At 33.9% G+C, this 22,478-nt stretch overlaps 1 protein-coding gene across 1 annotated transcript; it reads left to right on the top strand.

The window, feature by feature from the left end:
* The first annotated feature begins 783 nt into the window (after nt 1-783).
* LOC124352813 (nucleoporin Nup43) lies at nt 784-19,553 on the top strand. The gene is made up of 8 exons (XM_046802503.1): nt 784-1,296; nt 3,566-3,679; nt 5,712-5,845; nt 9,107-9,228; nt 10,821-10,969; nt 12,290-12,428; nt 17,791-17,913; nt 19,324-19,553. Exons 1-8 carry the CDS (start codon nt 1,183-1,185, stop codon nt 19,500-19,502), a joined length of 1,074 nt encoding a protein of 357 aa, XP_046658459.1. The 5' UTR covers nt 784-1,182; the 3' UTR covers nt 19,503-19,553.
* Nucleotides 19,554-22,478: the final 2,925 nt, after the last annotated feature.

Below are 22,478 nucleotides of genomic sequence, written 5' to 3'. Positions count from 1 at the left end.
TATATATATATATATATATATATATATAATAGTTGCAAACACTGGAATTTATCCGACAAGAAAAAAGCAACTCCACCATGTTAAGAAAGAAACTTCAATTCATAAAAGACACTTGTCCATGTCAATAAGGCCAAAGTAATTTCAAAAGACTTCAGATGCATGTGGAACCAGAAAATATCCAGTTAGTGGGAGTGATTGGCAATAGAAAACTGCCCGAGAGAATATGAATTTCATTAGATAAATAACAATATTAACACTTCAACTAAAGGAGTTAGCTGAAAGGTACATGTCATCCTTGGACATTTTAGGTGAGAGCTGAACTCGAGGAAGTTTAACCTTGATTCTACCTAGGATGTAGCCTAGAAGGGCCCTTCTATACCAACACGCTATCAACGAGAGTGTGATTTAACGTTCTAGTGCATCTACCTTTCTTCAGACGCGTTTGATAGCCTGAGAATGAATAAGTTAAATTTTAGTCGACGGTATCCAATAAATTGAGTGGCACTCTCACTCAGTAAGGAAGCAATGCATGCTTACAGAGATAGTACCTAATAGTCAAGGATAGTAGTGATCAAACGTTTAGTAATAATTTAAATGATTTTGATGTTTAAGTTACGTCTTCCATAATAATTCATTTCTTGTTCCGAAATTTAACGTCCAGGAGGAAGGTGTGCGTACTTAAACCTTAAAGTGCAAATTTACAAAGTGGCTAAATGCTGACCCAAATGCTAACTTCCTTGTTAATTTGAAACAGGATAAAAAAAAATTGTCCTGGTCAGATCGGGTGCCGGAATTTGACTTTTGAGGTTAGGAGAAGTAGGACTGTTTGGGAGTGTGTTCGTTTTGAATTTGAATGTTAGGCACATCAGTTTTGGAATAAGATTAAAATAAGTTCTTTGGACATAAAGACAAGCACTATCAGATCTGAAGTTAGGTAGTTTGAATCTTGAGATGGGCACATCAGTTTGATTTTTGTTTTCTTTTACTTTTCCAAAGTGTTTGTTGGAAAACTTGATCTCCTTTGGTTTGAGTAGTTTGTTTTGTTATTCTCATCTCTGGCAGTGAAAAATTGGGACAACGTAGGAAGTGAAATTGAAAGTATGCTAGTTTGAACTTAACCCCGACTTTAAAGATATAACTAGTTGATTATAGTCAGTAGGTCTAGTAATAAATTTATCCAAAATGATTGACAATATTCAAGGATCGTATGTGTCACAAAAAATAAATAAAGTTCGTTGGAAACCTGAGGGTGGTTTGGACAGTCAGACTTTTCTAATTGGCAGTTGGGATGATGAAGTAAGTCATGTTAATTTACTTGATTATTAAAAGAAAATGTTACATTTAATAAGAAGACGAGTATGATATCATTAAAATGTAATTTAACAATATCTTTAACTATGGTATAAACTGTATTTTATACTAGGGCCTATAGGCTAGGTTAGCCATGTAGGAATTTATTCCCAGACTTGACAGTTAATTATCTTCAGCTGGCTGGGTGATTTTGCAGACTTTATAAAATGTATAGGGGAGACTTGAACAAGTGGTCTACACTCATTCAAATGTTATTGTCGAACGTTTTGTTATATTACCCATATTTGATGTAACAATCGTACACAACACTTTAACCAAGATGTACATTTCAGAAATACTTTACAATACTTACAGCTTTTCCAGATAGCAGTGAGCAACCGCTTTTGTGAAATGGAGGATAGTAGTCTCCACAGACAGGTGCACTTTCCTGCAACATAACAAATCACAAAGATGGTCTGTTAGACAGTTTGCCGGAATTCCACTCTTCAACTTCTCTGACCGGTCACCAAGAACGTTCAAACTCATATTCATCGCCATTTTAAAGTTCTCCAAACATAACTTAGGCTTCTTATTGTTGTTAATTGTGTACTCTAATCATTATTATAATTTATTAAAAAGTTTATCATATATCTTAAGTTTAAAATCTACCCAATGTGTATAAAATCTTGTTGATAGTTTGATAAGCAGAGCCAGTTTTTATATTGCTTCTGGCTATATGTAATCTAAACCTACTTATATAAAAAAAATAGGAGACAGAGACAGAGTGGCCTCCTGCTCACCGGAGGCAGAACTTCTAAAATACTAAATAAAAGTAATTTGAAATTAAAAGAATTAGCTTAACTATCTAATATATACAACGATACAAGGAACCATAACCATCAGAACAAGTAATTAGGATTGATAATAAAAAATGTCTTAAATTAAAAAAAAACCATGGCAACAAAACAAACATAAAAACCCAAGAAGGCACGGTTTTTTGTCTTTCAATGTTGTTTGCGTTTAGATTGGGGTGACTTTAATAAATGGCCTAATTACTCTCGCTATTCATTTTTTATTGTCGAACGATTCAATATATTATCTAACTTTGATATTATGTAATAATCATATAGAACAAGACTTATAATACCTTAACAACAAGAATAATACATTGTACTATTTTCAATAAAGTAAATTTAACAGTACCATTAAAAAATAAAACCTACATTGGCCCAGACCTATATATCAGAAAAACTTTAAACATTTGTCTAGGTGGCAGTGAATGGTACTTTGGTATTATATGGAGGCCACTATTTTGGAAGATCTTTTCTTACCACAGACCTTAAAATACTACATTATTAGAAATAGACTTCATTTGATTTTAGTAAAAGTTACATGTCATTATGACGATAGGTTCTTGTTTTCTATCTCCCAAAGGAAGCTATGTTGGTGATAAGGAGGCTACACTGTGTCCCTATCACCTATTTGTTATTAAGTTATATAAGTAGGTTTCGATTAAGTTATCATAAATATGTTATCAGTAGTACCAAAGTTAAAGACAAACTTTATGAGCGCTCATGTGATCTGAGCTTGAATTTTGGTACTATCTCAAGGGATGTTTTTCTTTTTTTACAGGAGTGTGGGGTAGCGCCTCAGGGCCATAGTACTTGGCAAGATAGTACCAGAAATTCAGGCTCAGATCACATGAGTGCTTGTTTACTTTTTATATTTATAATATGTATGTGTGTATTTACCTCAATGGAGATAAACATTCATACCTGACTGTTGTACAGTACCCAATGGCCTACCGCCTTACTCGAGGGTCTATCAGCCTATCCGAAGGCCCAATATCCTACCCAAGGGCATACCACCTTATCTGAGAGCTAACTTCCTACCCAAGAGCTAAATGCCCTACTCAATAGTACCTGAAAGCTTTCAACCCTACCCAAGAGTATTGGTTTGTGTTTGCAAGTTGACATTGGGATCACAGTCATTTCAGCTGTATTTCTTCAAAATGCCATCTCACTAATCTTGGACGGATTTACCATCAGATCATTGACCAATTTTTCATGACAGAATAGATATACCAGATTTAGAGTAATATAATGAGAGTAGACTTTTTTGCTATGATTATAGTATCTTTGTAAACTCAATGTAAATTAATGAATGAAAAAAGTTATCTATTTTGTATAAAATAATTTTAATATAGTAACTTAGTAATCATTTATTATTTTTCAGTCGCAAAGCTCAGTTGTTTTTTATGCTTTTTTTTATGCAGGACAATCAAATAAGCCTGTGGGTGTGTCCACCAGTCGATAAAGATGAAGATATTGATGTGGCGCCGATCAAAGTGTATTCACATCCCCACAAAGGTGATGTCACAGAAATTAAAGTAAGTTTTCTATTCATATCAAATTTAAACCTCTTCTTATTATAAGCTAATCTATTAATCTTACAATATTTATTATTGTGGTTTATTTTACAATATAAACTAAGTATTTCTCTAATCTTACACAGTAGCTAGACATCATTAAGTTCTAAACCAAATTTTATTGTTGTTTTGTACCACTTTTACTTCATCCTTTGTGACTTTTAAATAACACCGGCCATACATACACTAACATCAAAAACAATCTTGAAATTTTACACACAAGCAAAAAAAGTCGCTTATTATCTACTTTACAACATTTTGAAATCTATTCTAAAAGTGCCAAAATTAAATCATAATATATTATTAAATGACAAAGATTTTCTAACAAAAAATGTATTATTCGATAGACTTTTAAACAATATACATTGATCACACATAAAATTAAATACAACAAATTTAGCCACCAAGGTAGAGAAAAAAAAACACATGACAAATTGGTTTTAATTATTTATTTTCATAACTTAACCTTAGTTAGTACCTGAAGATGAAATCACAGATTTCGAAATTTACATTGTAACAAAAATAAAAGTTTACAAAAAAAGTGTTAAAAGGTTTATTTATATTGTGTTATACATATTTACAAAACAATTTTCAAGGCTACACCTCTAGCATGGATAATTTTGTGACAGTTTTGGTTAGTATCGGGGGGGGGGATATCAAGATTCATATTTGATAAGATACTGAAGGAGCCAACCAACGCGAATCGTTGCTAATGTTGCGCATAAATAAGTGTTCGCTCTCCGCTCCACTCTAGAGCACGTAGTACAGTCAGTGTTAAACAAATGGTTCTTTTGTTTTTTTAATTCACTTACAATTTACAAAAGAATACTTAACTTTTAACCTAAACTTAACAGACCACCATTTTTATAGAAGTGAGATATGCTAACGAGTTTCAGTGACAGGACAGGTAGACATACTAACCAACGGCATCGGCTTGTTTACTGACAGTAAAAACTATTTTTTTTGTGAACAAATAAATATTTGTTTGAATTACTTTATTCAATATTACTATTTATTAAGAAATAATAGTTAAGTTCTAATAAAATTAAAAATGTATTTTATGTAATTTTTTTCACTTTTGAAAAAATTTAGAAAGTTTGATAGTTGTGAATAGTTAAATTGACCACTACTAAAATTTACAAATTTACATGTGTTAATACTTTGGGTTAATAGTTAGTTGAAAGTCTGAAGAATTGCACCACAAATTAAAGGTTTCACTCATGACGCTAGCACCACATCTAGCTGTGGTTTAGCTATTATGTGAGTTTTATCAAGTAGTAAAAAATACAAAATGTGCATATTACTTATTGTATCTACTATTTGGTTCACTGTAATGTTTTTTTGTGTGAAAATTTTGTTGATATATGGACATATAATTCTTGATTTCTTGATTCTGTAGCTGATAACCAGAAAAGTAGAATTCCATATTTTAAGTTTTAAAGGTTTTTCTTTCTTTTTTTCCGCTTTATATATTCATACTACACTTTCTGAAACTATGTTTGAAAAGCTTAATATCTACAGAGCACAAAACAAGAGGGACATAAATCCATGTTTATTGTTATGGTTCTTTCATTACTTTAAACAGTTGAGTGACTAGTCTCTAAAAAAAATCACAATTTGGCTCATTTGAGATAAAGAATTAGACATGCAGCATCCATTTTAACAAGAGAAATGTTGTGCAGTGTGTGGGCTGAAATAGACCATTGCCTGGACGTCTGTAGAGCAACAAATGGTGGCCATATAGAAGTGTATTAGTTATCTATAATAATCTTTTGAATGTTAGGATTACAAAAATATAAAAGATTATATTGTAACTTTTCTCTTCTTATTTTTATTTCATAATTAAACTGCACCATTATTCTATGAAAACCCTGTATTGTAGAACCTTTCATTTAAACTGATTATGTTATTTAGTGACAAGCATATTTTTTGTTAAAAATAACACTTTTTACCATTGCTAATTAATTACGGGTAATCGTTATGTTTTTTTCAGTTTATTGATAACAACAACTTCCTTGCTGCTTCTTCTCTCGGCAGTGTCCAGCTATTGCGTGTTGTTGATCGAACTCAGGCAGAATCAACTCGCTTCATCACAACCAGCTCTTGGGACAACATCCACTACTTCCCGTTAGTCTAGATAATTTGTTATAGAGGGTAACAATAGAGTAAATTCCACTCCTCTTAATCCTTACTGCTTCCCTGTCAATCTAGACTTTTTTTGCATTGGGTGAAAATAGAGTAAATCCCACTCCTTACTTTGTTACATTATTAATTTTATTTTAACTATATCATCCTTATCAAAACAGTTAATAATAAATTTGTCTTGAAAATCTTCAGAAAAATGTGTTTCTTTATAGCAATTTATTCAAGATTGTAATAGTTTATATTACATTGTTCAAAAATAATTCTACAATTTAGTTATAAGCCTCTCACAAATAATTCTATAAAGACCAAAACGCGTTGTTTTGTTTGCTTCAGTTAGTTTTGCATAGTTTATTGGATGTTTTATGAGTTATATGTATAAATTATTTGCTTAATAAAACTTTAAATTAGACCAAACATCATATAGCAAAATAATTAGTTTAAACCAATTTAATTTTAGTTGATTAAAATTGAAATTAAATTAAAAAAAGACTTTCCACCTATCTGTAAATTTTATAACTACTAAGGAATGTTGTTGTTTTTGGATTCCAAAATTCGAAGTAACTACCCTATATACAAAGGCTCATTCTTTTATTGTTGACAGTGTTACTTTAAAACAATAATATTCTAATCTACAAAATGATATAATCAGCTGCCGGCTATACAGCTGAGACTCTGCTTTGAAAATGGAGCTAAAGTTTAAAAGTGCATTATAGATATAAACTTGTCTCAAATACATAAAGGTTTCATTTCAGGAACTTTGACGTTATTGTCTCAATAGTAATGAGTTGTTAAAAATACTAATATCTGTTAATACTAATCTTTAAAATTAATATTCTTTATAATTTTATAATCATACATTTTGCCATTGAGTCTAGTGGGTTTGAAGGTTATAACATGATACTGAATCAAGCAACAGCGAGCTGCTTGGATGAATGACCGCAAAACCGATCTTATCCTTGCAAGCAGCCCGCCTGCCTGGCCATTTGTAGTATTCGAAAGTAACCTTTTAGCTGTTGGGTCTCTTAGTTAAGGGCTTCGTAACACTAACTTCGCCTAGTAAAATAAGATATTCCTTTATATTATATTATAAGATATACTTTACTTGTATATTTTCCAATAAGAAACTCTATTTTGAATATACAGTTGAACCTCGATAACTTGAATCTCAAGGCACTTGCGTTTTGCTTCGAGTTAATTATAGCTATGAATTGTTCGAGTTATTAACGTTACAGTTTTATGGAATTTGACTATGACAGGGTAAACAAGATATAATGGTAAAGAAAAGAAAATTCAAGATGCAGAGGTAAAAGCTACGTTCTATTCCCTACAACCAAGGATAAAATTAAATCCAAAACTACTGTGTATCAAAATGTAACCAAATTACAGGAAGTAGGAAAATGTAAATCGTGTCTTCTACGGCTCCACTTTTACTACAAACTTTCTTAAACGAGATATTATGTCTCTTCTTAAAGTTCCAAGCCACCCGTTACTTCCTTTAAAGTTTTCGTGGCCTAGGGATTTAGCAAAGCTTTCGGTCTTTTTTTTAGTAAAGGATGCCTTAATGTAATGTTCTTGTCCCTGCAGTGCTTAAATCACTTCGTCATGCATTCTTCAAAAATTGAGAAAATCAGCTTCCCTCTTTTTCTTAAACTTAATGTGTACCTTCATTAGCCTGTGCTTCAATGATTGCCTGATTGTGCAGAATTGTTGAACTACTCGGAATGTTGAACTCAGTAGCTATGTCCTTCTTGCTTGTTCCTTCAATCACTAGCATAATTATTTTACATTTGTAATTGAAAGTCAAAGTTTTAACTTACTTTTGAGCACTCACATAAGTAAAAGCACAATCAAAAGTTAATTACAGTACCGTACCACATGGCTTGCAGACAAAGAACTGGCAGGCAGCAGCTAGATGACTCATGAACAGGTCACAACATGCTTTTCCAAGCCTATATTGTATTCCTGGGATTTTTGAGATAGCGAGGTTCTAGAAAAAAAGTCGAATTATAGAGGTATAATTCGACTTGTGGAGGTCTAATTAAAGAGAGTTCGACTTAACTGTTCGACTTTGAGTAATAGAGGTAAAATTATTCCGATCTTTGGCTTATCCACAGAAATTGTTAAAAGTTTGAGATATCAAAGAATTTGACATAAAGAGGTTCGACTGTAAATAACAAACCATTAGTATCAACAGATAGTTGTATTTTGTACAATTCTTAAGCAATAAGACACTAACAATCCAAGTTTCTAAGATGAAACATTTAGTGAGACAACTTCGTATTTATAATACAGTTTTAAATTTGATCCCTACGTTAAAATCAGGGCCGTAGATGTATGGCCAGCAGCTAACTAGCATACTCCTACACGTTCTGTTCTTTTTTTAACAGAAGTGTTATTAATTATTTTGATAGTGCCTACATCCCATTGCAATGCTTGATAGCAAACAGTTATATGTAACTACAAGCTTGTGGATATTTCAGAATGAGTTTTTGGCAATGAAATGATTAATTTAAAATTATTTTGGGATTTTATCAGTGTTAAGTATAACACTTTGAGTTTTTAATTTTCCCCAGAAATATGTATATCATTATTTTCAATGAATGCACTTGTACTAACTGAAGATTTTATTAAAAATAAAAATTTATATTTGTGAAATAAAAAAAATATTAAGTTAGTGGTTATATTGAATTATGTGTAACTATATAGTTCATAAGTCAATGGTAAGACAATGGCAACATGCCTTCTCGTCCATGATAAACCTGCATGTGATGAAAAGATTGGAGGGTATAGTAAATCATCTTGTTACTGGTCTTCTACCTTGTTCAGGAGTACAGCTTTGAATTTAGAAATCAGAATTTATTTATTTTTATGGTTTACATGAAACATTGACAGACATTGTCAACTTAATACTTTTTCTTAAAAGTAGAACAAAATACAAAACAGTGTAATATTTTTTTTGTTTAAAAGAAATTCTCCGCTGCTGTACTCAGAATGAGGTATAAGTAGATATATGTCACTAAGCGGAAGATGAAATGGAGCTAAACTCAATGTTCACATTATTTCAACTCTTCCCACCATTGCGTTGTCTTTTATATTAAGTTCAATGTCATGTTTAGATTTACTGACAAATAAAAGACTAATTAATTACCTGTAAACTGGACTTGTTTTGCTGTTTATGATTTATGGTGAGGCAAGAGCAGGAGTGGTCCCAATTTAATTTACTTTTGCCATTTTAATGTTCAGGACCGGTGAAGAGAGTTCCTGTACTGGCTTGGCCTCGTTCGAAGAAGATGTTGCGACTATCGGAGAAGATGGGAGGATAAATTTGTTGTCAACCAGGGAAGAAGGCATCACCAAAATATACGGTAATTCATCTTTTTATTATATTGCGTGTTCATACCGCATGATCCTTCGTTTATTGAAACCTTCCTTAAGTTTTACTACTAAGTATTCTTTTTAATTTAGGGCCAGCTACTGCATGACGAGCTATTTCATCAGTGATCCGCAATGAATTAAGCATTCCTCTAAGGGTATAAAGGCTAATATTTCATTTGCCCACAATGTGTTTAACATCCCCCAACACAAGACATAAATCTGTCAGTGTTTAACCCAATACATTGTTGTATTATTGACCTGCTCAATTTCATCTTCATTTATAAAATATAATTGGATTAATTGGGCTACGATTTTGTATGTGGAGAAACATTACAACTTTCTCAACTTTTAAATAAAGGTTATTGCAATGAAAACTTTGTAAATCATATCTCAGTTATTTGACCTAAATGGGCAGTTGTGACATAGTGTAAGTGAATATGTTGAACAGTAGAGAATTGTAATAAAAACCATGATATACTGAGTTTAGCCCATTGCAGATCACTGACAAGCTGTGCTCGTCACACAGCGGCTGGGCCTAACAGCACGATGACGAGCTCAGGTCGCAAAATCGGTCTGCTTTTAAGTTTTCCTCCAAATAGTTCTATTAATGTCTGATAGATGGGCGATCGTCTTCACTTGTCAACTAAGAGTGTTTAACAATGGTCTACGTTCAGAGTTTTCAAAAGTTTTATAAATATCCTACAGATCGCAGTTGTATATCGAAGTTGAAAAATCATTCATATGAGTTTACTCTCTGCTTTTTAGCGCTTCTGATTAGTTGTTTTCCTCAGCTGTTATTATAATAGTAACTAGTATCGCATTTTATGGTATAATTTGCGTGTCATATATGAGCTGATCGAAATGGAAAACTTACGATTGTCTGAACTTGATCGATATTTATTACAATAGTTCAAAAACATTATATTGTATTTAATTATTTTGTTTTTAAGAATATAGATGGAGATTTTTTTATAAACTGGAATCCAGTTCAACGTAGATATGAAGTGAGTATACACAATAGTGAGCGATACAATGTGGCACATCATTGCTGTTCGTTCGGTCGCTGACCGTAAATTAATTCGTGCCCGAGTGCCAAAACAATACGATCCACAATGGGTTAACTACCAACCTTGTTACAATAATAATCTATTGTGTATACCTACTAAGTAAGTGATGTGTACATTTTCTTCCATACACATAGTGACACCAATTTTTGCTACAATTTTTCAATTAAACTACTTACTAGCAAAAAAAACCTTAAATAGATAACTCATTGTAGATTTATCTTCTTTCATTTATTTGTAGTAGTATGTTTCATGAAGTTTGTATTTCTTATAAAAGTTTTCTACAAAGAAAAATTACTAAAATAAGCAAAATTTTAAATTTTATTCAAAAACAAGAAAAAGTGAAATAAAACTTAATAAAACTTAAAAACTTAAAATTGTAACCATACTAACATTCTCTGGGTTATTATTCAAAAAGCACGAATTTTCTGCTAAAATGTTATAGAATGTTCTTTGCCTCTCCTCAGAAAGTAATTGTGTTTCGCCTATTAAATTATTTGCAATTGAACTTTGTGCAGATGATGCTGACAGCTGCTCCCTGCGCTCTGTCTGCTTCCTGAAACACAACGAACTGCTGACAGGCAACTCTAGAGGACAGATGAAGATATGGGACTTGAGGTCTGGAGATGACAAACCCCAGTCAACCTTCATGCTTAGTGGTGAACAGGTACTACTACCGTGTTTACTTGATTCATGCTGTTTATAGCTTAAAAATACTTGTATTAATTTTAAAAGTTTGATTATATCAGTACATTTTGAACTATTTTATCAGTGCTATTGTTCTCTTCTTATATGAGGCTTTGTCAGATTTAATATATTGAGCAGGACTGGGTATCTAAAATATAAAAAAAAGTACAGTACAACCTCTCATATTCAACCTTCTCACATCCACCTCCTCCTGATATCCGACCGTCTGTCTAGTGTCCGATCATTTACCCATGGAAAGGTAGTCTTCTTTTTTTTAGATGTACGTTTGCATTTAGATTGCTCCCTGACTGTATCTATGACTCCAGGACTACTGATATTTACAACAGGGTTAACATTTTGTTCATAAGTATTTACATCAATTACATCTTCTGTGTTGACAATTGGTAGGCCTATAAAATCTCCACAAGGGCCTGGAATAGGAATGACATCTTTTCACCAAGGAGCCTACTTCACAGCTTTTTGTAACTAAGTTGTATGGTGCTTCTACATTTTTTTCGACATCAATACTATGTTCTGTTGAGGGTGAAAAGAGTGAAAAGTATCTAATGTTGTCAGGGGAAGGTCTGAAGTCAAGTCCTTTGTTTCATCTAGGTTTGCAATCTAGGTCTCTGTCATCACTGTTGGACAAATTATTAAAACTAAATGTTTGTTTCAACAAATGTCTACATTTGTAACCCGATTTGTAATTATCACTGTCTAAAAGCAAATCAATTGCATTAACTTATACCTGGAGTAGGGTTGGTGTAGTCAACTAATATCTTGAATATCAGCTTCGGCTTCACGAACTCTATTACTGCCATTTGATTTATTATCATAAAAAATCTCTTGTTCTTCATAACTGTCAGAACTACTTGAATCTGATAAATCCGAAAATATATGTTTAGAAAGATATTCAATAATATCTTCATCAATAACTCACTTCCGACATGAAGCCAAAACGTGTTTGTTTACAACAACAATCAGCGGATGAAAGTTTCAAAACATCAAAGTGCTAGTAAAGACAGGAAAATAATGTTACCAATAATGTTAAATAATTATTCATACCAACTACATTATGAAAAAACCCTACTCTTCACGAACAATTCTGAATAAGGCACACTTTATTATTCCATAGAGTATTAAAACTACGATGATTTTACCAAACACTTACGTCGCTGGCTCACCAATGGGATGCTAGCGAGCCCATGGGACAACGTGCCCTGGGACTCAAAAGGTTAAACAAAATTTTTAATTTGACAAGTTTTGGATTACGATGGTTAAAATTGGATTTTATCGTCAGGTTGGCGCGACCTGTGTGACTCCCCACCCCACACAGAGACACCTGTTGCTGGCAGGCGGAGAGGATGGCTCGGTGACTGTATGGGACCTGCGAGAGAACGCTGCTCCTGCCACACTGCTCTCGGCACATTCACAAGCAGGTCAGAGCAATAATAATATATTACTGCCATTTTACAAGAAGCATAACAAAGTCAAGTATACATAAAAAAGAGAGTCAAACAATGTTCTAATGCAATATTTTATAATATTAAAACACACTCCAATATAAAAAATACTGTTTTACAAAAAAGGAGTTAAAAAATAAATATAAAGTACTAGCGGGCCCGGCGCGCTTTGCTGCGCATTTCAATAATTTTTTGCAAAAGTTGCCCGCGGCTTCGCACGCAATTTTCCCGTTGAAAACAGTACACTATATTCACTTATTCTTTTTCTATCACATTCTAAACATTGCTGAGATAATTGATAGTCGTTCCATCGTGAGCCTCTTGGGCGTATTATGAAGGTATGTACCATATTCCTGCCTCTATCTAGCTGTTACCCACGGCTTCGCACGCAAATCTTAAGAACCGAAGTCCTTATATTACTTAGTAAAATTTTTTTTTTTTACTATAATAAATTTTAGATTAAATTAGTTATATCTCCGATGCCACGATTGAGCTTGCTTTGTTGTCTCGATCGAGAGAATATGTACACACGGAGTTTTGAGAACCATACTTCTGTCAAAAAAAAACAACTAAGGTTTGATTTTATAACATTCTTTATATTTGTAGCCAACGTAAGATAGTAATTATGATATCTGCATTGCTCTTCTGATCAAGCCATGAGCATGGTTTATATTAAATAAATATTGCAGTTAAAGGTGAATTTTTACGTCAAATTTGAATTGTATTACAGTAGAACCTCGGTTAACCGAGCCTCGCTTAACCGAGACTCCGGGTTAACCGAGGCCGTCCTCGGACGATTTTTTTTATTTAAAAAGCAAAAGAAACACGCACAAACTACGTACAGTAATGAGCGTTTGGGTGCTCCTTTTATCGCAATACGCACGCTAGCCTGCAATGCGTTTAAAAAACTACTGTACAGTAAATTGTTGGCAACTGTTGTGTTTCCTCGGCCAAATATTTGCGTAGCTTAGCGCTTATCTTTGCCGAATGCATACGGCACTGTCACCCGACACCGCTCGCCAGAGCAGCTGCAGGTGTTGTAACCCGACACCCGCTCGCCGCCGGACCAATGCGAACTGTTTCAATGCCGAGACGCGACTGAGCCACTCGCTCTCCCCACCACCCCGATTCGACTCCGTAGCTTATTGCGCATCTAGTGGGCTGTCCTGGTGTACAGCTTCAGCTCGGATGTGTTCGTGCATCATCGGTCTGCCCGAAGACGCCATTTCGTCTCAGTGGCAGTCCTTTGTTTACTTTTTACAAGTCAAGTGTCTATCACTGTTTTTTTATTGTGTGTTTTAAGTGCAGTTACAGTAGGTGTAAATGAGTGCTAAACGCAAAACGTGTCGTTGTGTCCTTAGAGACTAAAACTAAATGCGATTCGTCGTCTGGACAATGGTGAGTCAATAAGAACAGTCGCTAAAGACTTGGGTGTTGGTGAGGTTACCGTCGGGAGATTGGAGGAGGAAGAGGGCTGAGTTAGAAAAATGGGGTGCTCAGAGCTTAAATTCCAATTGCAATTCAGAGAGAAAAAACGTTTAAAAAGTGTGAGTATGAAAAAACTTCCGAGGCTTTATTCTTATGGTTTTCGGAAATGAGAGCAAGGGGAAGTCCAATAAGTGGGCCTATTTTGCAGGCAAAAGCGCTAGATTTTCCATAAATCTTTTGGCGATGGCGATGAACCTTTTACCGCTAGTTCCGGGGTGGTTAATGCGATGGAAGAACCGTTATGGAGTGCGGCAACTTAATATATCTGGGGAAAAAAACTTTCAGGTAATGAAACTGATGTGACAGTTTTTGAAGAAAAAAATAAGAAAATTGATTTTGAGTGAGGGTCTTACATCCGATCAAATATTCAACTGTGATGAGACAGGCCTTAACTTCAGAATGTTGCCCTCAAAAAACTTTAGCCAGTCAGCAGGAAACATCAGCTCCTGGGTATAAGAAATCTAAAGATCGAGTTACAGTTTTAGGATGTGCCAATGCTGCAGGAAGTTTGAAACTCAAACCAGTTGTAATAGGCAAGTATAAAAAGCCACGTGCTTTTAAAAATACTAATGTGGACACATTTCCCAGCACATACACAAACCAGAAAAACGCATGGATGGACTCGCGGATTTTCAAACAATGGTTTTTTGAGGAATTCGTTCCAGTCGTTGAAGCTTTCTTGGAGAACAAAAAACTCCCTCGCAAGGCCCTTCTTATTCTTGACAACGCTTCGTCCCATCCAGATGCTGATGAGCTAGTCAGCGATGGCATTAGAGCCTTATTTTTGCCTCCAAACGTTACTGCCCTCATCCAGCCTCTAGACCAGGGAGTTCTAGAAACTTTTAAGCGAAACTACAAAAAGAGGCTGCTTAGAAATTCTACTGGAGAAGCTAGAGGACGGGCTGGGTGTCACTGATGCTCTCAAGTTAATCACAATGAAAGATGTTGTCTACTGGGTGTCAGAAGCTTGGGATAACGTTAGGGAGGACACTATAAGAAGGTCATGGCGCAAACTTTTTCGGAATTGAAAAGGCAAGCCGCCAAGGAGACAGCTGCTCCTGAAAACCAGCCAAGAGCATGTCCTCCTGAAAATGAAGAGCTTGTGAATCTTTGTAACCACCTTCAGTGGCTGAGCCCATCAGTGCAGAGGACATCAGTGAATGGATCAATGGAGATGAGGATCAGGCCCTAACTGATGACGTGATTATCCAGATGCTCAACCAACCAGAAGATGATGACAAGTAAGTTTTTGATTTTTTTATTTATGCAAAATTTTAACATAAAAAACATAATCCAACATCAATTTTTTAACACAACTACAGTATATTTGTTTACACTTTAGTTAAATGTTGCCCATTCATCAATCCAAAACTAATTTCATACCAATTCAAACTGCTGCCTTTTGATTGCGTTACGGTTACGTAAAACAAAAGTTTTTTTTTACAGCGATGAACCTGATGGGGCGACTGAGAAAATATCACATACAGAAGGTCTAAGAACGATCGAGGGAGCACTGGCATACATTGAACAACAAGAAACCGCAACAACAAACGATTTAGTTTGGCTGCGACGCTGGCGCAACAGGGCGGCTAGCCTAAGATCCTCTAATCTAAGTCAAAAAAACAATAACTGATTTCTTTGGGAAAAAAGATTAGCTTACTTTGTTTATTTTTGTACAATGTACAGTAAATTAATTTTCATTTCTTTGATTTAATTTTGTAAACAGGAATACTGTACTGTAACTAAACTTCTGTACATTGTGTAGCCTATATCATACGTATTCAGTTGTGCAATAAATTGAGTGTTATATTAAAACAGTGTTTAGTATTGTGAGTGTTACCGTTTCCTCTCACGTTTTATTGCGTACTAATAACATTTCTTGTACTAATAAACTAAACAACAGTTCAGTTAATAACTTTTGTTCATGTTTTAGTATATCTTGAGCTATTTTTAGCCCCGGTAACGATTTTTAGGTTACGTTCCGTGTTATCCGAGGTTCGCCGTATCCGAGGTACCCTCGGTCCCAATTACCTCGGTTAACCGAGGTTCTACTGTATCTGGATAGTAAAGTCTATGTTTAACAGTGATTGCAGAAGAGAAAACAGTTTAAACAAAATTTGTCGTTTCTCTTAAGCTTACTCTATGCTTTAAAAACTATAAGTGTAATATATGTTTACAAAGAACAGCTGATTAAAAATTTGAAAAGACGTTAACATATGTTTGCTGCAATGCATTTCTTTATGGGTATTTCTGTAACCAGTGGGGCGGAATCCTGAATCGGGAAAGGGATGGGCATAGCTTATAAACCTTCTCCGTGGAAAAATACATATACGTACAAATTTTCATCATGATCGGTTCCAATAGTTCACGATTCCATAAAGGACAAACATACAAACATTCATTTTTATATATAAGATTAGAAAAAACACTCTTGAAATGTATATATTGAATACTGAAAAGATAGAGTCAAAACAATGTTCTAATGCAACATTTTATATAATATTATATGCATATAATATAATATACAATATTAATATAAAAATATTAAAACACACTCTAATGTAAAAGCACTGTTTTACAAAACAGAAGATTAAAAACAATAAATATAAAGTGCAAGACCACACACTCTAGAAATTTATATATTGAATACTGAACAATTCTGGAAAATCATAAAATGGATTTTTAGCAACCAGTCGTACACTTAGTTGTAAAACGTTTTGTTGTGTACTTCTGAATTACATTTTTTGATTTGTTGTAAATGATTTGAGAAGTTAACATATGACTGTGTTGTGTTTTGCTAAGCCTACAATGCTCTATTGCAATATTATTTCTATTTCTACTATTATAGCTATGAATATTACCATTAAAAATGATAGATGGAATATTTTTCAGGATGTATGATGTTGAGTCAAAAATATATAAATTAATAACAGTTTGTGACTGTAATTTAATAAAAAGTGGTTTGTAATAGTCCAGTGGCTGTGCTCCCGCTATTAATCCCTGATTGCCTTTCGTAAGATGAGGATGTCAATTAATTTTAGTGCTATTTCCCCATATGATTAGACCATACCTGATAATAGATGGAAAGAATGCATGGTATGCAGATTTTACATAGTTCTCATGTACACAGTTCATTATGTGTTTAAGTAAAAAGATTACTCTAGATAATCTTTTGGAAATGTATTCAATATGGGTGTTCCATGTTAAATGTTCATTTTCCAAACAGTCAAGTGCCTTGCTCAAGTTACAGACAGAGAGTAGCTTGGGCAAAGATCTTATTCTCAAAAGCATTTAGAACTTCTCAACTGTATCAACTACATATATTATGGTACATTTATCTCTCCTGAAACTAAACTGGATACTTTACCCGACCGTTATCAAAGGCTAAAATCACAAATAGAAGTCTAATCATTGTCAAATTTGTTATGTAAAAACATTATTTTAGACAACAACAAAAAAAAACATGCAACAGTTTCAAAAATGTAAATTTACAAGTAAAGTTGTCTTGACATACACATTTTATTTATTTTAGTTTTTCTGTGCTTAACTAAATATTATCATGTATGTAACCATAACACAATATACAATTGCCTTTTAAAAATGTAATATATTAAGCAGCCTCGAGGGATAAAACAAAAGAATCTAAAATATGATTTGTTTTATTTTTAAGTTTTATATTGAATTGAGCGGAACACTTGAACACAGGAAACTGAAAAATAAAAATAGGTGACATTTTTTCTTGCACTAGAAGGCATGAGTCAATTTCACCAAGGTTAGACTTGAAATATATTGGATGATCTTATCACATAGTCAATAATATGTTAACACCCCATGTAATCCATTGTTCCAGTGAGTGAGCTACAATTCCACCCAGACAGACCGGAACACTTGTTCACATGTTCCAACAGTGGGGAACTGTGGCACTGGAACACCACCTCATTCACAAAGTACTCTGCCATCAACACTCTGTCTAGTAAGTGCTTGCACTCTCCACAATAGTATTTGCTGCTTTTAAAATAGAAAATATCAATATTTCAAGAATTGTAACGATCATCTCTTGGTTTATTGTTTATGACAGGATGTTTACAAGCTTTAAAAACGAGGAATTATTCATTACTTTTTCCACACAGATTTATCAGACTGTTGCTCCCTTTTACTTCAATTTAATTTTTTAGCGACAATGCTTGGGTTTAAATAAAATATTTGTATAGATTTATTTAGACTACTAGATGTGTTATGTTTATAAATTCTGATTAGGTCAAATTGCTAGTTAAAAATGAACTGGAATAATTTTGACTAAAACCACAAATATATTAATTTTTAAAATTGTATGTATTTACTTCAAGTTGTACTCATGTTTCTAACCCAAAATATATATAAATAATTACATACTTTTGTCATTACAAATTTCTCAGGCTTTCTTTATCAAAAAAATTCTCTTAGAACCCATTTAAACGTTTTTTAGGATTACTAAAAAATTATTCAAGTTATAATAATATTATTATCCTGAGATCTGGGAAAAGTTTATAGTAAAAACTACACCATAACTACTTTTTGGAATGATCCACTCTATAGATTATTTGTAGAAGGAAGGAAACTGCTGAACACCTGCTGTTTGATAGCACCGCAAATAGCAGGTGAGCATTATGCCATTGTTAACTGGTGAATTTTCCCTGTAGGACCTGATTTGTTGTGTTTGGTTGTTGACGACTAGTAGGACTGTTGAAATTGTGAACTGGTAGTCTCATAATACACATTTGAGGTGTGCTAAAGGCCCTTGAGACTACAGTACATGACAATAGGCTGCTCCTAAGAAGAAACATAGCCTACTGTACTTTATTCAGAAGCAGTCATTGAGTAATAATAATTAGTAATAGTAACTAGTTGTAATAATAGCAGATAAGCTCAGATTATGAGGAAGAAATTAAACGTTAACACGAATCACAACAGAGAACAGGATTTACGATTTATAACAATAAATTATGTCACAGGAGGTTAAAGGACTTTATTAATTTGTTCGACTTTCTTTCACCTTTGCTATATGATATTGCTATGCTTGTTCTCTGCAATGACATAATTTGGGTTCATTCTCACCAGTTTGGACTTATGACATATTCTGTTGTCAAATTTAGATTGTAATGGGTTAATTGCCGTACATTTTAGTCCTGTTTTACTTTGTCATAAGACATTTTTGACACTTGAGCAATAGGATGTTGTATTTCAATCCTTAAAATGTGTTTTATTTTTGAAATATATAATGACGGCAAATATTCAAAATCGTATTATTCTTTTAAGTAATCCATCATCCATAGCAAACTTCTAACAAAGTATCCATAAATTGGTTAGGACTGTAGTTTTGATGAACATTTTTTTATTGTTACAGACAGATCACTAGAGGAAAATCCTTGGCTCAGTAACGATGCTGTGAAACACCGTATCGAAGTCTCTCAGCTCATGCCTCCCCTCCATCTACCAGTCAACAGTCTCGACTTGAACCGTTCACGCCTGGTCTGTGGTTCTGACACTGAAGCTGTTTATGTCATCAAGAATCTTCCCATCTAACAAGTTTTCTAACTTTATAAGTTAATTAATAAAATGATATTCATTTGTAAATTTCTGTTCCTTTATCAGACTTCCTCAACTAATCACAAATTCTCACCATATTAGTCAACTTTTGCTGGCTGTCTTGGTTTTATTAGTAAGATTTAGTCCTGAATTGGTGTTTCATAGGTCGCCATTTCTTGTTTTGTGTAACTAAGTACATATACATAATCAATGAAACATGTGATCACTAATTTTTATGGGGTTCTAATTGAATAGTAGATGATTTTTTTGGAATGCCATCCTTCTTTAAAACAAGAATACAAAAAGTATGGATAGAGAGTCCAATCTAATTTTCCAAATAAAAGTCATGGATTTATTCATGACCATAAAATGACATTTCATTATGAGTAAGCTCCAAAACTTCCTTTAGATTGTCATTAGTGAATGCATAATTGCATGGCTGTGGAAATCATAAAATAATTTTTATTTAATTGGCCCACAATTTAGAAAAAAGTATTGTTTTACAAGGTGTCTGCCTACTTGTCAGGGAAAATCTTGAAAAATTCAGAAATTTCATGAAAACAAGAGTCAGGGAATTTTTTAAATAAAGATTTGGTGAAGTTGTTATAATATGTTAAAATTAAGCATCAAATGATTCTTACAAGAGTCACTTTGAAAGTTTTGAGATATGAAGAGTTTTTGAGCTAGACTTACCTTGAAAGTAATCCTCTTTACTGTCAATTGCACGTTTGAAGTAGGATTTTCCATTCCTTTGAAAGCACCCGTCCAGTCAGTTTTTGGAAAAGTCATAATAATTATGAATCTCATCATCAATTTCGGCTTTCAAAGATAAGAGATAACCGCACCAATGTTTCTCTAGATTGAAGAATAACCAGAAGTCGCACATAGCAAAATCAGCTGGATGGGGTGGGGGGTGCTCCATTGTTTAGATTGGTTAGTTTTTGGTGAAATAGTTTTCAGCCAAAAACTCCAAAGTTTTTGGAGCAGTGAGAGAAGAAGCATTGTCGTGGTACAAAATTAAACCCTTAATGTTCAAATCAGGACTTGACTAAGAACTTTTGGCAAGCATTACCAACTTGCTTTGTTGCTCCACCTTTAATAGCCTTTACCAGTCCCATATTCCTGAAACAGGGTACATTACTTTCTTCCCTGATTGTTGTTTCTTGACCATTGTGGGTGATGGCTTGTCTCAAACACCCATACGTAACTCTCTCCTCAAGTTGGAGCGTCATAAAATGGTATGTATGTCTCATCGCCAGTGACATTCTTAGAAATAATCTGATGACCACCATTATTAGGCAGTTGAAGGGTCTGTTGACTGATTCTCACACACTCAGCATTTTACACATCTGCTTTACTCATAGTCCTGACGTACCCATTGGGAAACAATTTTTCTGACTTAAATGTTGTGCAATATTATTCACACTGCTGTGAATCTAATCCCTATAGAAGTTTCAATCATAAAATAAATGCAGTGTCTTTTCTCTTGGATCACAAAACGCTGCTGATCAGCGTTTACTTGAGTGTTGGTGGAATGGCATCTTTGCAAATGTTTGTCGCCTTGAAGCGGATTATAAATTCTGAATATGACGAGATAAGATAGCCACAGAACCAATGGTAATAAAAATATTTATAATAATGCCATCTTTTGTATGATTTTTAATTTAATTTATAATGACAGCATTTTGTTAAAGTATTAAAATGTTCAAATGGATTTAGCTCAAAACACTTTTCACGATATTATAGCAGCTGTTTGCGTCCCGATAATAATAGCTAACAATTACACCATGTAATAAGACCCAGAGGGTTACTATGTGTATGTTATTAAACTCATACTTGTACAAATTTGTGAGGTGGAGGTGAAAAGAAGACTTGTTTAACTAAATCGTTCTAGTCATTGTGAAGTATTGGCCCCAAGTAGGCAAACCATTACAAATGACATTGTACTTTTATTCTACATAAACTTATATAACAACATATGATGTAAAGGGACACAAAAATTGCTTTAATTATGTTTCTGTGGAGTAGTACTAATTTACTCTATTATAAATTGAAAAGAATGGATTTTGGTTATGAGAACCGTGAAATAATTATTTTAGAGGCTCGATTAAGAAGGACCACTTCACATAGTGCAGTGAAGACGCCGAACACACTGATTTTATAACAAGAGTTCACCAGGTTACACATAATGAGTTTATGAACAGTGCATATTCAAATAAAGTTTAGAAATTAAACAGTTACCTTTGTTTTCATGAGAGGTACCTAACCGTAGTCTGCTGTTGTTGAGGGCCCAGGTTGTGATCAGTAAGTGTGGAAATAGGCTGCTGTCTTGTAGGCAGGCGTGAAGACGGAAGATGTCCTTCACGGATTCACTCACGCACAATACGACCGCAAAACGAATAGTTCATAACACTGTGGCCAGTCCTGTAGAGCACGGTAGACGCGGGTGTCCGGGAGCAGAGACGTTCTGGTAGAGATTGCCAATCCAGAGCACTGACTTTAACGTTAATGTAAATGTACAACAAATAGAGATAAACTAATATTTAAATAAGAGAGTAACACATGGGGAGAGAGTAAGTATGGTAAGCAGTGGCTAGAGAGTACATAAGTGCCCCAGGCGGGACCGAGAGTATAACGAGCAAGCGTGCCGTCGCTTGCAAGGTGGGCAATTGATAAGTCAACCGTTGTGATTGGTTGGTGAGTTTACAGTAAACAGCTGATTCGGGAAAACAATGGTTCATTGGTCTGTCACTGTACGTGAATATTTTAATCCAGTAAGGAATGGTAATTGTAGGCGCTAGGCCGCAGAAATAGATATGGAATTAATGTAGTATATACAGTTTAGTAAATAAAGGCAAATATAGAGTATAAGTTGCACAAAAAATATATACACAATTATTGTTCAATAAAAGTAGCCTTGTCATATTAGGCAATAAAAAAACAAGTTATTTAACGCAATAAATACTTAACATA

The sequence above is a fragment of the Homalodisca vitripennis genome, chromosome 1 (genome assembly GCF_021130785.1).
Source record: "Homalodisca vitripennis isolate AUS2020 chromosome 1, UT_GWSS_2.1, whole genome shotgun sequence".
Taxonomy (NCBI): Eukaryota; Metazoa; Arthropoda; class Insecta; order Hemiptera; family Cicadellidae; genus Homalodisca; species Homalodisca vitripennis.
Note: the sequence above shows the minus strand (reverse complement) of the source record. Positions and strands in the feature narration are given on the sequence as shown.